The sequence below is a fragment of the Dendropsophus ebraccatus genome, chromosome 1 (genome assembly GCF_027789765.1).
Source record: "Dendropsophus ebraccatus isolate aDenEbr1 chromosome 1, aDenEbr1.pat, whole genome shotgun sequence".
Classification (NCBI taxonomy): domain Eukaryota; kingdom Metazoa; phylum Chordata; class Amphibia; order Anura; family Hylidae; genus Dendropsophus; species Dendropsophus ebraccatus.
Genome location: NC_091454.1, coordinates 214,866,760 through 214,889,163, shown reverse-complemented (window position 1 = coordinate 214,889,163; position 22,404 = coordinate 214,866,760). Strand labels below are relative to the sequence as shown.

General features: G+C 45.3%; 2 protein-coding genes across 2 annotated transcripts; one reads left to right on the top strand and one right to left on the bottom strand.

Moving 5' to 3' along the window:
* Positions 1-4,468: 4,468 nt before the first annotated feature.
* On the top strand, positions 4,469-12,042 carry CLPP (caseinolytic mitochondrial matrix peptidase proteolytic subunit). Its single transcript, XM_069978741.1, has 7 exons — positions 4,469-4,606; positions 5,062-5,163; positions 6,271-6,342; positions 6,420-6,516; positions 8,403-8,590; positions 8,773-8,878; positions 11,603-12,042. Exons 1-7 carry the CDS (start codon positions 4,583-4,585, stop codon positions 11,764-11,766), a joined length of 753 nt encoding a protein of 250 aa, XP_069834842.1. The 5' UTR covers positions 4,469-4,582; the 3' UTR covers positions 11,767-12,042.
* Positions 12,043-15,075: 3,033 nt separating this feature from the next.
* Positions 15,076-19,182, bottom strand: LOC138784324 (serine/threonine-protein kinase fray2-like). The gene is made up of 9 exons (XM_069959852.1): positions 19,033-19,182; positions 18,823-18,955; positions 18,475-18,617; positions 18,004-18,177; positions 17,701-17,812; positions 17,358-17,517; positions 16,989-17,089; positions 16,252-16,420; positions 15,076-16,033 (listed from the first exon to the last, which is right to left on the bottom strand). Exons 1-9 carry the CDS (start codon positions 19,180-19,182, stop codon positions 15,076-15,078), a joined length of 2,100 nt encoding a protein of 699 aa, XP_069815953.1.
* Positions 19,183-22,404: the final 3,222 nt, after the last annotated feature.

Sequence of the window (22,404 nt, the reverse complement as noted above, 5' to 3'; positions counted from 1 at the left end):
ACACCTTATGGGATTTTCAGTTCAACGTGCAGGAAAGGCCCAACCAGCCAATTCCTGGCACAGCAGTGACAATCAACCCAAGCCCCCCCCCCCCCCCCGGCGGCCACAACCACCTCTGGCACATCAGGCCTATGAAGTTAAAAGATCCCTTTAAAAGATCTGCTGCTAACATTCTGGTTCCAGATACCATGGAGAAATCTTGAGGAGCATCCAGGGGTCAAAGCTGTCAGGCAGTAATAGGGGAACCTCCACAATATTGGTTATGGCTGATCACCCCCTCCACTAGGTATACGGATCCAGGAATACCCTACATTAGATAATTTGGGCCTGCACGGAGTTTCAGTAAGTAATAAAGTGTTATGTGGCAGAGGACAGAGGAGGGTTAGATTACCGCGCTGAGGTAAATACGACCTTTATCACCCCAGTATTACCGCCCAGACCATTACATAGCCCTGTTTGCAGAGGGAGAGGTTTTCTCAGATACAGAAATGCGAGGGATAATTCCCTGGGGTGGGGGTACTACAAATCCCAGCCATGCCTAACACTAAGCAGCAGTGACCAGGAGGATCCACAGATCACAGCATGGTTACCTAGAGCCATCTTTATGAATAGAATACCAGAGATACAGTTTAGACTGACACACCGGCATGGGGATAAACCGGGATACAAGGAGTAACTATAATTCATACAGATTTTGTCATCCATGGCCGCCACTCACCTTATACTTATATTAGAGTATTGCACAATTAACAAGGTTCTAGTTACCCATACTCCTCCGCTCCATCCACCTACCTTCATCCTCGATTAAACATGATGGACGATCTTTTTACAATCATAGCAACTATGTACATACCCATACAACATATAGGTAGAGGTTTTATACTGAGACGGCGTCTTTCACCATCCAGACCAATTAATGTTCATCTGTAAACACAGAAGAGAAGGTAAGACGCCTATAAACTCTGGGATATCATCCCTGTGTATACTGAGAGTCTGTCCATGTTATGTCAGCAAACACTAAGCATTTCTCTATTACTTCTATTAGAGTCACTATGGTAACAGACTACAAACAAACTGTATGTACTCAGACGCTGCAGATTTGTTACTTTATACTGTATAGATAAGGGGTAGGGAACCTTGGCTCTCCAAGCTTTGGCTGTCCAGGCATGATGGGAGTTGTAGTTTTGCAACAGCTGGAGAGCAAAGGTTCACTACCCCTAGTATAGACAAAACAGTTTATATCAAAATGAGGTTGCACAGGCTTTACATCAGTAATATATGGCTGCGGTTGTGAATTCAGCTCTGGATGTGACTGGAGAATCACACGGACAAGTATAATACAAATGGTACAGAGAATGTGATGTAGGAGCGGAGCCATATCATCAGGTATCTATTGAGCAGATGACTTGCGCCTCCACCTGTGTGTATTGTGTGGTGTCACACTCCTCGTGCCACGCTGAATATTCTCCATAGTTGTTGTGTTTTTGTTGGGGCTTATTTTAGGGTTTTTGTTTGTCATGTGAGTCACACCCTCCGCCCTCGCTGGACTCACATTCTCTGCACACCTGGAGACGGATGCTTTCCATATACAGAAACCACACGTCCCGGGAACACCCACCATAACTGATGACGTATGTGTGATGTACTGGTGGTGTATAGGAATGTATGGGTGATATATATATATGTATATGCTGTATTACTAATGTATGGAAGACGTATGTAAACTGTACTGGACATTAATGGGTGCTGTATGGCTAATGTATGAGCATTGTACAGTATATGTGCTATGATGGTGATATATAGGTGCTACATATATGTGGTATGTGTGCTATATTGGTAAAGTATGCATGATATAATATGATGTATGGGTGATGAATGTATAGGTGTTATCTTAGTTAAGTGTAGGTTTATTTGTATGCACTACAGGAAATGTATGGGTCATGTACAGTATGTGAGCTGTATAAATAATATATAAATACTGCATGTTAGCTGTATTGATATATTATGGGTGATATACACTCACCGGCCACTTTATTAGGTACACCTGTCCAACTGCACGTTACCACTTAATTTCTAATCAGCCAATCGCATGGCGGCAACTCAGTGCATTTAGGCATGTAGACATGGTCAAGACAATCTCCTGCAGTTCAAACCGAGCATCAGTATGGGGAAGAACAGTGATTTGAGTGCCTGTGAACGTGGCATGGTTGTTGGTGCCAGAAGGGCTGGTCTGAGTATTACAGAAACTGCTGATCTACTGGGATTTTCACGCACAACCATCTCTAGGGTTTACAGAAAATGGTCAGAAAAAGAAAAAACATCCAGTGAGCGGCAGTTCTGTGGGCGGAAATGCCTTGTTGATGCCAGAGGTCAGAGGAGAATGGGCAGACTGGTTCGAGCTGATAGAAAGGCAACAGTGACTCAAATAGCCAACCGTTACAACCAAGGTAGGCAGAAGAGCATCTCTGAACGCACAGTACGGCCAACTTTGAGGCAGATGGGCTACAGCAGCAGAAGACCACACCGGGTGCCACTCCGCTCAGCTAAGAACAGGAAACTGAGGCTATAATTTGCACAAGCTCATCGAAATTGGACAGTAGAAGATTGGAAAAACGTTGCCTGGTCTGATGAGTCTCGATTTCTGCTTAAACATGACAATGAGTTCACTGTACTCAAATGGCCTCCACAGTCACCAGATCTCAATCCAATAGAGCATCTTTGGGATGTGGTGGAACGGGAGATTGGCATCATGGATGTGCAGCCGACAAATCTGCGGCAACTGTGTGATGTCATCATGTCAATATGGACCAAAATCTCTGAGGAAGCTTCCAGCACCTTGTTGTATCTATGCCACGAAGAATTGAGGCAGTTTTGAAGGCAAAAGGGGGTCCAACCCGTTACTAGCATGGTGTACCTAATAAAGTGGCCGGTGAGTGTATATATATGTCAGTAATGTAGGAGTGATGTACAGTATGTGAGCTCTATTACCAATATATAGATACCGTGCGTTAGCTGAACTGGTATAGTATGGGTGATGTATGTATGCCCTATGTAATGTACACTATGTGAGCTGTATGTGTAATGTATAGGTGTAATGTGGCTGCTGTATGTGTAATGTATAGGTGTAATGTGGCTGCTGTATATGTAATGTATAGGTGTAATGTGGCTGCTGTATATGTAATGTATAGGTGATCTGCGGCTGCTGTATGTGTAATGTATAGGTAATCTGCGGCTGCTGTATGTGTAATGTATAGGTGTAATGCGGCTGCTGTATGTGTTATGTATAGGTGTAATGCGGCTGCTGTATATGTAATGTATGGGTGTAATGCGGCTGCTGTATGTGTAATGTATAGGAGTAATGTGGCTGTTGTATGTGTAATGTATAGGTGATCTGCGGCTGCTGTATATGTAATGTATAGGTGATCTGCGGCTGCTGTATATGTAATGTATAGGTGTAATGTGGCTGCTGTATGTGTAATGTATAGGTGTAATGTGGCTGCTGTATGTGTAATGTATAGGTGTAATGTGGCTGCTGTATATGTAATGTATAGGTGTAATGCGGCTGCTGTATATGTAATGTATAGGTGATCTGCGGCTGCTGTATATGTAATGTATAGGAGTAATGCGGCTGCTGTATATGTAATGTATAGGTGTAATGCAGCTGCTGTATGCGTAATGTATAGGTGATCTGCGGCTGCTGTATATATAATGTATAGGTGTAATGCGGCTGCTGTATGTGTAATGTATAGGTGATCTGCGGCTGCTGTATATATAATGTATAGGTGTAATGCGGCTGCTGTATGGGAAACAGGGGGAGATTTATCAAACATGGTGTAAAGTGAAACTGGCTCAGTTGCCCCTAGCAACCAATCAGATTCCATCTTTCATTCCTCACAGACTCTTTGGAAAATGAAAGGTGGAATCTGATTGGTTGCTAGGGGCAACTGAGCCAGTTTCACTTTACACCATGTTTGATAAGTCTCCCCATAGTGCCTGAATAGATATCAGCTGTTGCCTAGTAACAAGCACAGCCAGGTGATGGTGACTACCCTACCATCTTGGTGGTGCTACCATAACAGTGACGCACCACAAGCTTCAGAAATGGCGCAAACCTCGTGCATTGTGTGTGGCTGCAGTTCTGGCTCCATCTAGCACAGGGTATAGGCAGTCAGTGACAGGCAGGCACTTTGTAGTCCTGACACCTGCAATAAAATTGTGCTTATCCTGCACCCTGACCTCCTTTGTAAATAGACCGGCGTTTCGTATGCATCTTCCGTTACCATAGTTACACACCTGGAACTGGCGAAACATTCTCATGGCTGCGCGCTATTTGGCTTTATTACGTCACTTCCGTCTGTCACTTCCTCATTCTTAACCCCTCTCCCGACCTATGTGTCCCCATAACCGGAGCCATTTTGCCGGAGGCGAGCTCTTTTACTACTAATAAAAACCGGTCTCCAACAACATGGCCGACCATGTCACTCTAAACCTTTGAAAATGGAGACAACTTTTTTCAGTGCTTATCTTTCGGTGACATTTGGCTTGTGTAACTTTGTGAGGCAGCCAGTGACACTAGGACGGCATGGAGCTGCTTATCAGGGGGACGGTGGGTGACTGGCAGCCTGGGGGTTATGAGGGAGGGCTGGGGAGCATTGCATGCTATACACCTAATATGATAGCTGATACCACTGGGTATAAATAAGACACCAGGGGAATTGTTTATTCTCAATATCAGTGTTCCCTATCCTGTGGCCATGCAGCTAATGCAAAACTACAGTTCCCAGCATGCGGGCATGCTGAGAGTTGTAGTTTTATAGCAGCTGGAGACCTCTGCAGTATATAGACACACTGGTATAAACATGTACAGGAATGGGGCCATTTATAGACACAGCTAACAGTATCCACGTTTACGCTGAGACTTGTAGTCCCACAAGGTATTTAGAATCAGCAGGGATCCCAGAGAGCTGTGGAGATGGGAGTGCTGCTCTGAAGCACAGACATGGGGCATGGATATGAGGGACAGATATTTGCTGACCTGTCTGTTTTATATTTGCTGTTTAGAGGCCGGTACTGAAGGGGTTATGTGCCCTCCAGCAAGTCAGGCACCTGCATCGAGCTCCTCCAAGGCTTGCCCCTCTCATCCCCATCGTGGTGGAGCAAACGGTTAGTATATACATGTACGTGGTCTGTGTGTGATCCCCCCCTAGAATGGCCTTAATACTGAGGAATGGTGGGGTCACTGTGTATATACATTACATTACTGATCCTGAGTTACATCCTGTATTATACTCCAGAGCTGCACTCACTATTCTGCTGGTGGGGTCACTGTGTATATACATTACATTACTTATCCTGTACTAATCCTGAGTTACATCCTGTATTCTACTCCTGAGCTGCACTCACTATTCTGCTGGTGGGGTCACTGTGTACATACATTACATTACTTATCCTGTACTGATCCTGAGTTACATCCTGTATTATACTCCAGAGCTGCACTCAATATTCTGCTGGTGGGGTCACTGTGTACATACATTACATTACTTATCCTGTACCTATCCTGAGTTACATCCTGTATTATACTCCAGAGCTGCACTCAATATTCTGCTGGTGGGGTCACTGTGTACATACATTACATTACTTATCCTGTACCTATCCTGAGTTACATCCTGTATTATACTCCAGAGCTGCACTCAATATTCTGCTGGTGGGGTCACTGTGTACATACATTACATTACTTATCCTGTACTGATCCTGAGTTACATCCTGTATTATACTCCAGAGCTGCACTCACTATTCTGCTGGTGAGGTCACTGTGTACATACATTACATTACTGATCCTGAGTTACATCCTCTATTATACTCCGGAGATGCACTCACTATTCTGCTGGTGGGGTCACTGTGTACATACATTACATTACTGATCCTGTATTATACTCCAGAGCTGCACTCACTATTCTGCTGGTGGGGTCACTGTGTACATACATTACTGATTCTGTGTTACATCCTTTATTATACTCCAGAGCTGCACTCACTCTTCTGCTGGTGGGGTCACTGTGTACATACATTACATTACTGATCCTGTATTATACGCCAGAGCTGCAATTACTATTCTGCTGGTGGGGTCACTGTGTACATACATTACATTACTGATCCTGTACTGATCCTGAGTTACATCCTGTAATATATTCCAGAGCTGCACTCAATATTCTGCTGGTGGGGTCATACTGTGAGGGCAGGTTTGTAAGTAGTTGTCTGTTCTTTGTCTTGCAGGGCCGTGGGGAGAGAGCGTATGACATATACTCCAGGTTACTGCGGGAGCGTATTATCTGTGTCATGGGGCCGGTGAGTCTCCTGATCGCCCCCCCCATTTTCCCGCTTTCTTACCCTCCCTCCTGTCTCACATGTCTTTCCTCACTCAGATCGATGACTCTTTATCCAGCCTGGTGATCGCTCAGCTCCTGTTCCTCCAGTCCGAGAGTAATAAGAAGCCTATTCACATGTACATCAACAGCCCAGGTAATGGGGTCACCCCTGGCTCTCCATCACCACCCGCCCATCGCTTGTTTCTATCTACAGCACTCACAGTCATTTCTAGCCGGCTCAGATGGGTATAATACCAGAACTGTGTATGGTACTGATCGCTGACCCTCCATGTAAAGCTATAGGGGGTATTGTGGCCTATAACTCTTATTCCCCTCTCTTCTAGGGCCGAGATGGGGAACATACTGCCACGCTACAATTCCCATCATGCTTTAGCTGTTGCTGTCCAGACATGACGGGAATTGTAGTTTTGCAACAGCTTGAGCTGGGGGGGGGGGGGGGGGTTCTGATTGCTGAAACCCTCTGTGATCTTGAGGACCGGGACCACGTATCTCCAGCAGCTCCCATAGACAATGAATGGAGCAACCAGCACCACACTGATATTCCCTACTAAAGGCCGTATTACTACTTGGTGTGATATTGAAGAGGGATTATACGCACAGACAGGCTGCCCATTGAAGTCAACGGCGGTCAGCTGCTCCTATTACACGGAGCATCGAGAAGCAAACTGTCACTGACATGTTGAAAGACCACGATCATAGCATTTTAACGTGTCCTCTTACACCAAAAGATTATCAGCCTGAACGCTCCGTAATTGGCCAAGAACGGACAATAATCGTTTTGTGTAAAAGGGCCTTTAGTATGGGGAGAAGCAGAGCAGCCCCAGAACTGCTCACCTGGCTGTTCCCGATGTTAGTTACATAGTACCAGGAGCCAACACTGCATGCACAGCTATTCCCAGTCCTATCTGTCCTGGATGATAGAAGCAATTCTCTCTATATCTGGCATCAGGTATGGCATCCAGAAAAGCTACTAAGTGGTAGAGGGGATGAGGAGGCGGGAGGGAGACATGTATGCAGATTCAGGTTCACAATGGCTGTTCAGGATTGGAGGAGGGGGGCCTGTTCAGCTGCTGGTTTCTAGTAGAAGCAGATGAACAGGTTAACCGAGGGTATGGGGAAAAGTTGTAAATGGTCACAAACCCTCAGCTGGGAGAAGTAGTGGATCAGGTTTTCAGCTTTGAGATGGAAGTGTTTCTACAGAGCTTGCAAATGGGATACATTGAAACACAAGGTATATGAGAAAATGTTCTCTTTTCACAGCGTCCTCATGACAGCACCACACATGGAGGACGTCACCTTTGACCCTATCAGGAACAGGAAACACAGAGGTTAAAAGGGCACTTCCCGCAATCCCATCAGTGTTTTTCTTGTTTCTAACAGGATCAAGGCACACAGTGGTTACCTGTGATCCTGTGTGGTCACGGGTCCTGGGACATAGCGGTGGAGTGGCCTGCGGGTTCCTCCATCAAGGATCTTCCGCCATTGCTGTCATGCCCTCCGGGTGCCTCCGGTCTCTGCTTCCCCTGCGGTGCTTTCAGAGTTTATGTGGGGGAGCATAAAGCCGCCACAGGCCCTTGGGTTCCATTGCGGTTCCCCTGCGGCCTTCACAGGCAGCTGAATGGCCGCACATGTGCAGGTGTACTTGGTCTCTATGATGTAGTGATGGGAAACTTTCAGCCCCCCAGCTGTTGAAAAACTACAATTCCCATTGTGCCTGGACAACCGAAGTTAAAGCTTTGGCTGCCCAGTCATGATAGGAATTGAAGTTTTTACAGCTGGAGGGCGGAAGGTTTCCCATCCCTGTTTTAATGTATATGTACATCATGGCAGAACGGAGTGTGCTGACCGCTGTCCGTCTCTATCACCTGCCAGCAGTGGCCAGGATTGGAGGTTTTAGCCATTTAACCCCCTAGATGCCAGGTTCCCATCTACTATCACATCAATGCAATCGTGTGTTTGCTTTTATATTTGTATAGTTATATATAGTTTATAGTTCTTATGTTTTGCTGCTGTTTGCAGGTGGCTCAGTGACGGCTGGTTTGGCCATCTATGACACCATGCAGTATATACTGAACCCCATCTGTACGTGGTGTGTGGGACAAGCGGCCAGTATGGGGTCCCTCCTCCTAGCTGCCGGATCCCACGGAATGAGACATTCTTTGCCAAACTCCCGAATCATGATCCATCAGCCCTCAGGAGGCGCCAGGGTAAGTCACATGCTGGGTATGGTTGTGATAGGCATGAAGGCCGTTACATAGAGCAGATATAGGGCTGGAGAAGCTGTTCTGTTGTATTACAGCCCAGGACTTTGCACTGGATTTACAGATTATACCCATAAGCACATAGCATGCAGCGTCATGTGCTGAATACCATCTTTATCCGTGCTCAGGGTCAGGCCACAGACATCGCTATACAGGCCGAAGAAATCCTGAAGCTCAAGAAACAGATCAACGACATCTACGCAAAGCACACGCGTCAGCCGCTGTCACTGATCGGTGAGTACGCCGCTCGCCTACCTCATATATACAGCTCTGAGGGTGGACGTTCCCACACTTATATAGGTTGTGAATTACAGGGCAATTATCGGCTTACAATGTAATGGCTTCTAATCCTAGAGGTCACAGAATCCGCCTAACAAGTGAAGTCATAGCCGACCATTACATTTCCTTAAGGAGGCCTAAGTCATTTGTTACTGGATGGTAACGATAACACCGTCACTATCGCTAGCAATATCCCTGGTAATCTGGAGGATTAAAGGGAACCCGTCACCATGAAAATGCTACCTTAGCTATCGGTTTCCTGTTATAGAGCTGGAGGAGCTGAGCGGACTGATATGTCTTTATGGAAAAAGATTCATTATTAGGTCAGTTTCACACACACCGGTTCCGTAGCGGATTTCACGCTGCAAATTAACGGTGAAATCCACTGCGGATGCCTTACCTGTCCTTTTTAATGTGATTACATACTGGCAGTGGGATTGACATCCCGCTGTGAGTATGTGAGTGACAGCCCCCTTAACCCCCCACTGGCCAGAGCTTACTGTACCTGTTCTACGCTCCGGCTTGCTTTGGGGGCTCCCGGACGTCCCGCTCAGCCAATTAGTGGCTGCGACGGGGCAGGGCACTGATTGGCTAAGCGGGACATTAAGCCAGGAACCCCCGAAGCAAGCCGGAGCGTGAATGTATGCTCTGTGCTCGGGGGGGGGGGGGGGGGGGGTGGTTAAGGGGACTGTCACTTACATACTCACAGCAGGATGTTAATCCCACTGCTAGTATGTACTCACGTTGAAAATTGTAGTGTAGGATCTGCTGCGGATCCAAGGTGTGTGAAACTGGCCTAACTTGTAATTTATCGATTAAAATCTCTGATTTTTTTCATGCTAAAGAGTCCAATCCATCGAGTGTCACCGCCCACTGGACTCCTTACCACAGAATGAGCAGGGATGTCAATCAACATGTTACTACATCTTTTCCCACAGTGATATACACTCACCGGCCATTTTATTAGGTACACCATGCTAGTAACGGGTTGGACCCCCTTTTGCCTTCAGAACTGCCTCAATTCTTGGTGGCATAGATACAACAAGGTGCTGGAAGCTTCCTCAGAGATTTTGGTCCATATTGACATGATGGCATCACACAGTTGCCGCAGATTTGTCGGCTGCACATCCATTATGCGAATCTTCCGTTCCACCACATCCCAAAGATGCTCTATTGGATTGAGATCTGGTGACTGTGGAGGCCATTGGAGTACAGTGAACTCATTGTCATGTTCAAGAAACCAGTCCGAGATGATTCTAGCTTTATGACATGGCGCATTATCCTGCTGAAAGTCGCCATCAGATGTTGGGTACATTGTGGTCATAAAGGGATGGACATGGTCAGCAACAATACTCAGGTAGGCTGTGGCGTTGCAACAATGCTCAATTGGTACCAAGGGGCCCAAAGAGTGCCAAATAAAAATATTCCCCACACCATGACACCACCACCACCAGCCTGAACCGTTGATACAAGGCAGGATGGATCCATGCTTTCATGTTGTTGACGCCAAATTCTGACCATCCGAATGCCGCAGCAGAAATCGAGACTCATCAGACCAGGCAACGTTTTTCCAATCTTCTACTGTCCAATTTCGATGAGCTTGTGCAAATTGTAGCCTCAGTTTCCTGTTCTTAGCTGAAAGGAGTGGCACCCGGTGTGGTCTTCTGCTGCTGTAGCCCATCTGCCTCAAAGATGGACGTACTGTGCGTTCAGAGATGCTCTTCTGCCTACCTTGGTTGTAACGGTTGGCTATTTCTATCACTGTTGCCTTTCTATCAGCTGGAACCAGTCTGCCCATTCTTCTCTGACCTCTGGCATCAACAAGGCATTTCCACCCACAGAACTGCCGCTTACTGGATGTTTTTTCTTTTTCGGACCATTCTCTGTAAACCCTAGAGATGGTTGTGTGTGAAAATCCCAGTAGATCAGCAGTTTCTGAAATACTCAGACCAGCCCTTCTGGCACCAACAACCATGCCACGTTCAAAGGCACTCAAATCACCTTTCTTCCCCATACTGATGCTCGGTTTGAACTGCAGGAGATTGTCTTGACCATGTCTACATGCCAAAATGCACTGAGTTGCCGCCATGTGATTGGCTGATTAGAAATTAAGTGGTAACGTGCAGTTGAACAGGTGTACCTAATAAAGTGGCCGGTGAGTGTATATCAGTCTGACCAGCTCTTCCTGCTCTATAACATGATGGCGATAGATTAGATAGTATTGTCTTAGTGACAGATTCCCTAGTGTCAGGAAGAAATCTAGATTTGTAATTTGGTTTAAAATTCTCCAGTCTTCTAGCACTTATCAGCTGCTGTATGTCCTGCAGGATGTGGTGTATTCTTTCCAGTCTGACACAGTTCTCTCTGCTGCCACCTCTGTCCATGCCAGGAACTGTCCAGAGCAGGCAGGGTTTTCTATGGGCAGTTTTATTGCTCTGGACAGAGGTGGAAGCAGGTAGCACTGTGTCAGACTGGAAAGAATACACCACTTCCTGCAGCAGCTAAAAGAACTGAAGATATTTAAATAGAAGTAAACTATAAATCTATATAACTTTCAAAAACTTTTTTTTTTTTTTTTTGCTGGAATAGCCCGTTAAAAGGGTATTACCATGTCCACAGAATGGGGGGAAAACAAGCTGATCTGACCGCTTCTCTTATACTTCTTATTTCCTTCCCCAGAGTCTGTCATGGAGAGAGATCGCTACATGAGTCCCACAGAAGCCCAGGAGTTTGGTATCCTGGACAAGGTATTAGTGCACCCCCCACAAAATGGAGAAGACGAACCAGAACTCGTCCGAAAGACAGAAGAGCAGTCGCCGCTGCTGCCACCATCTGAGCCTTAGAGAGAAGAGACTGTGCAACTATAGGTCATACAGAACTGGTGGTCGGACGTGTCCTGATATAACGCAGGTTATGGGAGAGACGGCCAAAGAACAATCACATCTCCCCGATAAGTCTCCTGTGTAGGTCACATTACACTGCCCTCTAGTGGCAGAGAAGAGGCTGCTCTTCTATCACCAGTGGACCTGTGCAGAAGAGTCTCTGCAGCTTCTCATGTTCCTGTCTGTAGCCTCTGTGTTGTAGATGGAGTAAAGAAAATAAAATCGTTTTCACATGAATCTGAAGTTGGGCCACAATGATGGCGCTTGTACATTTTGGTCACTGCAGTTTTTACAGCAAAAGTAATACACAAAGACTATGTAGGTGCTATGGTGAATGCTCCTTTAGTGTATGTGCACACTATGGAATTTGTGTGGATAATTTCTAGCGGATTTCGTCGCTTGCCTACCTGCTAGAAGTTCCGCCGGTCCTATAGGCTCCATTCTATGCCCAGGCAGATTCCGCCATCCGCCCAAAGAACTGTCATGTCATTTCTTTGGGCGGACAGGGAATCCGCCTGAGCATAGAATGGAGTCTATGGGACGAGCGGAACTTTAAGCGGGAGCGCACACGGAATCTGCTGGAAGTTATCGGCACAAATTCCGTAGTGTGCACATACCCTCAAATGGGGAACTTGTCATGCTGCTTGAACCTCAGCCATTGCTTAGGTATAGGAAGAGAGAGAGCTGTCAGTCAAATCTGGTGGGGCAGGGACAAGCTTCAAATAATCGCTATCATAAGCAGTGGTTTGGGCAGAAGGAAGAGGTGTATGTTCCAGTACGATTACAATTATAGGCAATGTATATATTGCTTATTTTACCAATTTAAAAAAAAAATTGTGTTTAAAATTGTTCTGTTATGACATTCTTATTTTTACCACACTTGTATCTATGCGACTCTTTGATCACTATTTATTCTGTTTTTTCTGAATTTAATGTGACCAGAAATCAGCAGTTTTGTGCTATGGTGGGTTTTGCACTGATGCTGTTTATCCTGCGAGATCAGGAATGATCAATTAATAGTTTGGGCAGTCTGCATGTGGCGGTAGCAAATATATTTTATGTTTATATTTTTATTATAAACAACCAAGGCATAGAAGAGGCCCCAGGCTGAGAGAAGAACAGACCCCCATGCCCCAAACCTGCTGGGGTTAAAGGGGTTGTTTACCAAAAAATGTTTTCTTTCAACTGGTGCCAAATATTTGTAACTTACTCCTTGTCAGGAACTGTCCAGAGCAGTAGCAAATCTGCATAGAAACACTCTCCTACCTTTCAGACTGGAAAGAATACACCACTTCCTACAGGACATTATAGCAGCTGAAGAAAAAAAAAAAAAATTTGTGAATAGCCCCTTTGTGTTCACACCTACAGGATCCGCAGCAGATTTGATGCTGTGTTCAGTTATTTAAATGAAAGCTGCTGCAGATCCGCAGCAGAAAATCAGCTGCGGATCCGGTAAGTGTGAACGTACCCTAAAGCAATATCCCAGCAATTTTTCCTCCCTCCTCCTATGTTTATCATTAAAATAGAGAAATATATAAAGAGATTTTCACTGTGCCCAGCCATGACCCCTCACTGGTTTTATGCCACCAATATGGTATGACTTTGGCAAGGAAGCAGCCAACACAATGCTGTGGCTGCCTATTTGGACTACATGTCATTGTCCTTTGGGTGAGTTATGTTCAAGATATAGGTGTGGGGCAGTTGCTGGAATGAGAAAATAGAGCGGGTTCCATGTTTAGAACCATATTAGGGAATGTGCACACCACGGAATAGGGGCGGATCACTTGCCATGGATTCTGCAGCTCGCCACCTGTGCGCATCTCCCTTGTGCCATAGGTTCCATTCTATGGCAAGTGCGATTCTGCCGTTAGCCCGAAGGATGGACAGGTTTATTGGAGGAATCCACCTGTGCATAGGATGGAGTCTAGGGCACAGGCAGAGATGCGAGCTGGGTGATCCACCCCTATTCCGTAGTGTGTAGTTTCTTTAGTCCGGAAAACTGCTATAAAGAGACACTCTCTAGGGGGCCCTGCATGATTCTTAGTGCCATGACCACTATGCAGTTCTCCTCCTTACCTGTGGTGGCACTGCAGGAGAATTACCCCTCACCAATTACAGATGATAGCTGAGGGTCTTTGCAGGGAGAAGATCCCGTGACCAATTATCATAGGACACTTGCAGTCCAACCATTCTCTCACCCATAACCTCTAGTGGGTTTGACCAGATTTTGTTGGTGACCTTAAAGGAATTATCTAAAGTTAATCCCTTTAAACGTTTATTTTTATTGTGGTTGGGCACCAACATCTGGATGGTAGAAAAGAGGGGTAGCGTGACTATTTCTTCATTAATAATATAAAAGGAAAAATGTGAACCATGCATAACTGGGATTCCAATACTACAGAACGTAACTACTGAATGAGGGCCAGTAAATGAATGAACGCCTGTCATATGTAAATAACCGAGGTATGTGAACCCCCACCCCCCCGGACCCCCGCCGCGCCAGGTATGTGCTGTCTCATCACTATATATCACTCCTCAGTATCAGAGATGGAATGTGATCAACTCAATCACTCATCTTCTCACACAAGAATCTGCTTGATAATGTTCTCCCAGTATGCACCACACCGGGACAATCCACCGATTCCTGCCCAAAAAAAGACCAATGATTATTTATGACGCTTATTCTGTTTTTGGCACCAATTTGCCCACAGCAATTATTTTTATTATATTAAATACACAAAAGTATAAAAAGCCAAAACAATCAGTGTCATATAAAAGCCGTATACATAGTGCTCAGATGTCATATGTGCAAAAAAAGTTATCAGTGCTGAAGAAAAAGAAAAAAAATTTATGGTAAGAACATGAGAACCACAGTGAAAGACCTAGAAGTAGGAGCAATTGTTTGTTGAAGGGCAGGGATGGGAAAGTCACCCCTCCCAATATTGTAAAATTACAATTCCCATCATGCCTGGCTGTCCAGGCATGATGGGAATTGTAGTTTTGCAACAGCTAATGGCTGAAGGTTCCTCATCCCTAAACCAGCTTGGCACAGACTTTACTTTAGTGGGCTTCAAGATGCCAATCCATCATGGATGTCACTGCTGAAAAACACCCTGATGTGCTCCTTTAAGGCAGGTAGTCCCAACAAAAACGTGATTACCCTGACACCAAGAAGAGTGATGAGCCTTGATAAAGGAGTTCAATCTATACCAAAAATAAGTAACTCATTCCTTTCCCCATTCCCAGACTCAGGTTTTCTCTTTGGGTTCTCTAGAAAGAACAATCCAGAAACTGAGTCAAGAGATCAGCACACACAAGGTTTGCCGCCACATATTCAGAAGTCCAAGGCACAGCGTTATGGACAGATGGGCAAGAGCGACGGAAATGGAGGGGTGACCGCCCTGGGCCAGAGGTATACAAGGAGTCTCTGCGGTGACGAGATGATCTTCGATGGAGAGAATGGCTCTCTCTGGGTTGGCCCTTACAGCCATGTTTGTGGTGAAGAGAATCCAAGGACCTTCTCCTCTTCGACTGACTGCCAGAAAGAGCCTCATTTCTTTCGTCTTCAAAATGAGGAGCAGCCTTGGGTTGGTGGCATGGGTGGCTTTTACGGGAGAGGTCTTCCTTGGATCTAGTCCGAGACTGATCTTTAGAGGGTAGTCTCTCTTGTGATCTACTTCTACTAAATGCATCCTGAGGATGAAGGTTCTCCCGAGATCTACTTCTACAGCGATCTTTAACCTGGAGGGTCTCTTTATGCTTACTTTTAGGCATGCTGTTAGACCGTGCCCTGTTGACATATTTGTCTTCATCCCTCTCTTGGCATTGCCACAAGCTTTGATCGGTGTCTCGACCACAGTAGTGGGTATCCACCCTAAGACGGGGCAGGTTCTCTTCACGGTGGTGAACATAGGTGGTCTCATGAAGAGGAGTCACTCTGTACAGGGAGTCATTGTCAAAACATTCAGAACTCTCTTTAGGCGAGGACACCATATTGGGAGTGTCAGCTTCTCCATGCGTTTGCCCACTATCTTCAGAAGACAGAGAATCCATGTCGCAATCTGCTCTGGCAAACTCGTAAGGACAGTGTGATGCCTCCTCGCTTCTACGGACATTGTCATTGCAACAAGGAGTCTCTGCGGCCTTGGAGATGCTGACTCTGCGGTGGGAATGTTGGAGGAGGGACCTTCTTAATTCATCCCCACGTCCTCTCTTTCCTGAGGGTATGCTACAAGACCAGAGAAAGCAGTAAGAACAAAGTCATGTAAGGCTCCACCCCATGTATGTCATGTATTTAACCCAGAAGCATTGACTGAAGCCTTCAGGTCCCTGAGCAAATGCTGTACCTGGTTCTGGCATCACAAGTGGCCAGAAGTTATGGACCTCCATTTGTGACGTGTCTACATGTATAAATGGTACAGATAGCCTTAAAATTTTACTACTTACCTTTCAGCAGGTGTAAGATGCAACGCTCTGAAGAGTTCCGCAGTGCTCGGCGTGCGAGGCTCCGCATGGGTGCGGGGAACACTTGCTGGGGTGGGCCTGGGACGAAGATAAGGGGTCATGCTCAGTTTGAATGGGATTACAAACTGAGGAAGGGGCTGTAACTCTGGAGCTGGAGAGAAGACATGTGGAATTAAAGATTTTTAGAAAAAAAACAAAAACAAAACAAAAAAAACCAAAAAGGTTGAAAACAAGTATTGCAATTTGCAGTAGTTAGATTCCTATACATAGGGGCAGTATTATAGTAGTTATATTCTTGTATATAGGGGCAGTATTATATTAGTTATATTCTTGTATATAGGGGCAGTATTATAGTAGTTATATTCTTGTATATAGGAGCAATAATATAGTAGTTATATTCCTGTATATAGGGGCAGTATTATATTAGTTATATTCTTGTACATAGGGGCAGTATTATAGTAGTTATATTCTTGTATATAGGAGCAATAATATAGTAGTTATATTCTTGTATATAGGGGCAGTATTATATTAGTTATATTCTTGTACATAGGGGCAGTATTATAGTAGTTATATTCTTGTATATAGGGGCAGTATTATAGCAGTTATATTCTTGTATATAGGAGCAGTATTATAGTAGTTATATTCTTGTATATAGGGGGCAGTATTATAGTAGTTATATTCTTGTATATAGGGGGCAGTATTATTAGGAAGCTGCTTACACTCGCTTCTCGGTGACAGACTATCACTCCATCCCTGGCTACTTTCCTCCGACTCGGTGTCCTGCTGGCTGCTGCTGTCACATGTATGAGAATTCATGGACCTAAGGGAAATATAAAACGAGTATAGGTTCATACATATTATATTAGGAAGGGTAAAAAATATAGGCACTGTAGAGATACTGTGAGCTAAATATAGGTGCAGCAGCACAGATTCCCCTCCTGTCCTGATAGGGGAGACTGATGCTCTGGAGTAAACTGGATACAATGAAGCAAATACTCAGCTGTGAGAAGTATTAGGTCTGTGTGGGTTTTGTAACGTGCTAAGTGCCATCTTATACAAGTATGAATGTTAAATGTCCATGGGGTTACCTGCTGGGAGGTGCCAGCCTCAGGACCCTGTACAGCTCCGCGGTGCTTGGCGTCTTAGGATCTGCAGGATTCAACCCTCTGCGCTGACTGCTGCCACAGGACTGACCTGGAGTGAACTGCTTCCTGGGGTTACTGCATGTTCTTCCAGGGGTGCCCCCAGCTATAGATACATTACATACATCATCATTGGGAAAAGTTCACGTGTATGGAGAGGGTGGGAGATAAAATGTTGGCCAAATGAACATCTGGCCAACAATCCTCCCAAATGTCCACCAAGTCCCATACACCGTAGATTGTTAGCAGACCTCAAAGTTGAGGCTACATGGAAAGTAAAAGTACTTACCCAGTGCAGACCATGGTGGGGTCTTCTTCCAGGGTGGAGTCTCCAGACCAGGAGTCATGTTCAGAAACTGCTGCTTCATGTAGAGGGCCTGATCAGCCTTAAACTGGAGACGCTGTGTGAAACAATACTGGTTAACGTCCCGGCCAATGGAGGGATACAGCAATAAGTCAAGATACTCCCTACACACAAGAACTCACACATTATAAGATAGTTTTCTATAGTGTTGTGCACATTCTACATTATGTGACGTCTGGTGGTGGAGTTGGCATAGTCCTGGCCCTCAAATAATGATGCTACAGTTACCTCTCTCCCCAGACGTATAGCTGCCTCCGTGAACTTGTCACGCTCATCCTGAAAGGCCATCTTCTGCTCCTCAAAGACCGCCCGGTCTTGTTGTAATCTCAGCTGTTCTTCCAAGAAGTACGCATCCCACATAGGAGACTGCTGTCCTTCACCAGGCTGAGGCACCAACTGGTCCTGTAAGAGACATGGAAAAAAAGTCTTCTTAGAGACCATCCAAATGTTCTAATATCAATGGATTCCTTAGGGTTCAATAACTTATGTCCAGGGATCTGGAGCTATCCTGGATGGGCACAGCAGATGCCACAGGCTTCTCTGGTGCACCATAGGCCTGTGGGTACCGTCAACTCAATGTTATGTGAACCTACTGTTAACTACATATCGCTTACTGTGCCACCTTCCTGTCCTTCCCCATAACCCAGTATATTACCCTGCCCCAACAGCTGGTATACTACTGCCATCCACCCTGCATACCTGTAATAGCTGCTGCTGTTGACTGATCAGCTCCCGGCTCTGTTCTAGCTCTTCTCTAAGCTCCTCCACCTCCTTCTTCAGTCGGGTCAGTTCCTTCTCATGGTCGGTCACGCTGATCACATGAGTCTCGTCGGACTGTGCAACTGTAGAGAAGAGGATGAAAGCCTCACACCGGTGACCAAAACACCTTCACATTTAGTTTCGATCTAGGACTTTATCCATCATCTACTCTAGTAGAGGCTTTAGGCCTGGTTAAGAGGTCGGCACCAGAAGCCATGACTTTCCAGTCCATCAGTGTAAGCTCCACACAGAATGTGTACAATATCTAGTTTCAATGGTCTCCCTTACCTCGGGCCTCCAGTACCTCCACCAGCTGCTTGAGGCTGTTCCATTGTTTCTTAAGACTTCCTGTTACTGCAACATCTCCAGTGCGGTTGGCCCTTGCACGTCCAACACCAACCCGCTTACTTGCTGTAGAATCCTGAAGAAAATACAGGAGTCAAAATTAGATGTAGTGATGAATGGTGTAGCGGATTGAGAGACTGCACCCTGACTTACATCTGTGGTCACCCTGCCCACTATGGCTTCATGTCTGCTAAGGATGGTCCGCACATCTCTCTTCATCTGTTCATGGAATTTCTTCAGGTCATTATTCTCTGTAATAACATCCCGGGCATTCCTCTCCGACATGCCTGATGAGCGCAACATAGCTCCTAATACCCCCTAGAGGGGCAGAACTTTATTATCCACAGAGGAAAAGAAAATATATGGAATTAGGATAGTAACAAGTCTGATATCCATGTAATCCATGCCCAAGAAACAGTTATTTAGCCTCCTCTTACTCTTTAACATCTTATTACAGTAACCCAGCTCCTGATACTCTTATTACCCCTGTAATATATATTACAGTAACCCAGCTCCTGATCCTCCTATTACCCCTGTAATATATATTACAGTAACCCAGCTCCTGATCCTCCTATTAACCCGGCTCCTGATCCTCCTATTACACCTGTTACATTATATTACAGTAACCCGGCTCCTGATCCTCCTATTACACCTGTTACATTATATTACAGTAACCCAGCTCCTGATCCTCTTATTACCCCTTTAACATCTCATTACAGTAACCCAGCTCCTGATCCTCTTATTACCCCTGTAACATATTACAGTAACCCGGCTCCTGATCCTCTTATTACCCCTGTAACATCTTATTCCAGTAACCCGGCTCCTGAACCTCTTATTACCCTGTAACATCCTATTACAGTAACCCGGCTGCTGATCCTCTTATTACCCTGTAACATCTTATTACAGTAACCCGGCTCCTGATCCTCTTATTACCCCTGTAACATCTTATTCCAGTAACCCGGCTCCTGAACCTCTTATTACCCTGTAACATCCTATTACAGTAACCCGGCTCCTGATCCTCTAATTACCCTGTAACATCTTATTACAGTAACCCGCCTTCTGATCAATTTATTACCCCTGTAACATGTTATTACAGTAACCCGGCTCCTGATCCTCTATTACCCTGTAACATCTTATTACAGTAACCTGACTGGCACCTCCTGGCACTTAGGGCACGTGTCTCACTAACCTGCTTTATGCACTTCCACATATTGAACTCACACACATAGAACTGTAATACAAAGTAACCCTCACATTAGTAATCATTATCAGTGGACTCCCAATATACAGTCCACTCGGTCCAGCTTCAATATTTCCATATACAAAAACACATGCAAATGTGACAACAGAAGTAATTTCCCTAAAAGTTGGTGTGGTAGCAGGAGGCCTTTGCCCTATCGATTGCCACTGCCATATATTCTACAGAACCCTACCTGCCGAATGTCTCTATCGGCTGTAATAGGCTATTTCCATCTGCAAACCATAAAAGCAGTGCATGCTGGGTATTTTATATGAATGATGCCATAAATAAACATCAGCACCATATAAAACGTATGTAATGGAGATGAAATAGATGCTTGTGTGAAATCCTTACAATGATCCCTCCCAACCCATCAACACTACCGATACATACAGAGCGGCCCCTTACCAGTGTCTGTAGATTGTGAGCTCTTGGTGCAAAGTGCAGTTACAGTGATATATTAGATGTGTCTATATGACACTCTATGTGCTCACCAGCATAAAACACAACAACAAAGAAATAACTATAGAATGTATAGGACATGACCTGGTAATACTTAACACCTACATCTGATTGCTCTATGGGGAACAGCTGCGGGGAGTTAACCATTGCTAAGCTGTGGTGGAATTAGGCTGAACTCACATCCCTTGGACACAACTTTTGAACAGTGTTCTTTGGGCTTAAAAAAAAAAAAATTCTGCGTGGAAATTCCGACACAAATTCCGGCACAAATGAGCAGAAAGCTAATTAAAAACAATGGAACCAAGCTATTCTCTACAGGCCAAATTTGAAGTGGATTCCGCTTGGTGCGGATTTCACTTCAAATACCTTGTGGATTCCTCAGTGTGAACATACCCAGAGAATGGAAAAATATCAAAATGCCCTGAGAAAAATGGCAAACCTCAAATTGTCATGTGGGTATGGTGTGTCATTTCTCTACTCACTCTCAGCTAACATCTGGCCAGTGCCTTTAAGAATCCGTCCTTGCAGTATCTTATGACATACCCTCAGACATATCAAAATATACTGATCGCACCTGGTCTTAATCCTTAGACCTGTGATCCGGGGGACTGTTAGACAGCGTGCATTTCTGCCTGGCATTCAATGGAATCAAACTCATTATCAGGGGTGAAAATCTCCAGTCCTCCAGTACTTATCAGCTGCTGTATGTCCTGCAGGAAGGTTTGTATTCTTTCCAGTCTGACACAGTGCTCTCTGCTGCCACCTTTGTCCATGTCAGGAACTGTCCAGAGCATGAGATGTTTTCTGTTCCAATCTTTTGGGTACAAACACACACACCGTATATGCAGCGTATTTACTGCTGCGATACGCAGCAGATTAGATCTAAATAACTGAACACAGCATCAGATCTGCTGCATATACGGTGTGTGTGTTTGCACCCTTAGGGTATAAACCCACACACCGTATATGCAGCGTATTTACTGCTGCGATACGCAGCAAACTCGCAGCAAACTCGCAGCAGATTAGATCTAAATAACTGAACACAGCATCAAATCTGTACCAACAAATCTGCTGCGTATTTGTTGCGTATCTGCTGCATATACGGCGTGTGGGTTTATACCCTAAGGGTACAAACACACACACCCCGTATACGCAGCAGATACGCAGCAGATTTGATGCTGTGTTCAGATACTTGGATCTAATCTGCTGCGTATCGCAGCAGTAAATACGCTGCGTATACGGTGTGTGTGTGTTTGTACCCTGGGTACAAACACACACAGCAGATACACAGCAGATACACAGCAGATTTGATCCTGTGTTCAGTTATTTAGATCTAATCTGCTGCGTATCTTCCGCGTATCTGCTGTGTATCGCAGCAGTAAATACGCAGCGTATATGCCGTGTGTTTGTACCCTTAGGGTACAAACCCACAAACCGTATACACAGCAGATACGCAGCAAAAACGCAGCAGATTTGAAGCAGATTTGGTGGTGCAGATTTGATGCTGTGTCCAGTTATTTAGATCTAATCTGCTGCGTATTTGTTGCGTGTTTGTTGCGTGCTTGTTGCGTATTTGCTGCGTATCGCAGCAGTAAATAAGCTGCGTATACGGTGTGTGGGTTTGTACCCTAAATCTTCGCAAACTTAAGGGTGCCTTCACACGTTACGGATCCACAGCGGATTTCACGCTGAGAATTCGCAGCAAAATCGGCTGCTGATCCAGTGCCATTCATTCCTATGATAGCACATACTTGCAGGGGGATTGACATCCCACTGTATGTGAGTTAACCCCCCTGGCGCCCGCAGCATACATTACCCGCTCG

Coding starts and splice junctions, on each gene's coding strand:
- CLPP (XM_069978741.1), top strand. CDS start 4,583: ATGGAGCTGCTTATCAGGGGGACG. Junction 5,164..6,270: donor CCATCGTGGTGGAGCAAACG/GTTAGTATATAC, acceptor TTTGTCTTGCAG/GGCCGTGGGGAGAGAGCGTA. Junction 8,879..11,602: donor TCAGCCGCTGTCACTGATCG/GTGAGTACGCCG, acceptor TTCCTTCCCCAG/AGTCTGTCATGGAGAGAGAT.
- LOC138784324 (XM_069959852.1), bottom strand. CDS start 19,182: ATGTTGCGCTCATCAGGCATGTCGGAGAGGAATGCCCGGGATGTTATT. Junction 18,956..19,032: donor TGGGCAGGGTGACCACAGAT/GTAAGTCAGGGT, acceptor TATTTTCTTCAG/GATTCTACAGCAAGTAAGCG. Junction 17,518..17,700: donor CCCACCATGGTCTGCACTGG/GTAAGTACTTTT, acceptor ATGTATCTATAG/CTGGGGGCACCCCTGGAAGA.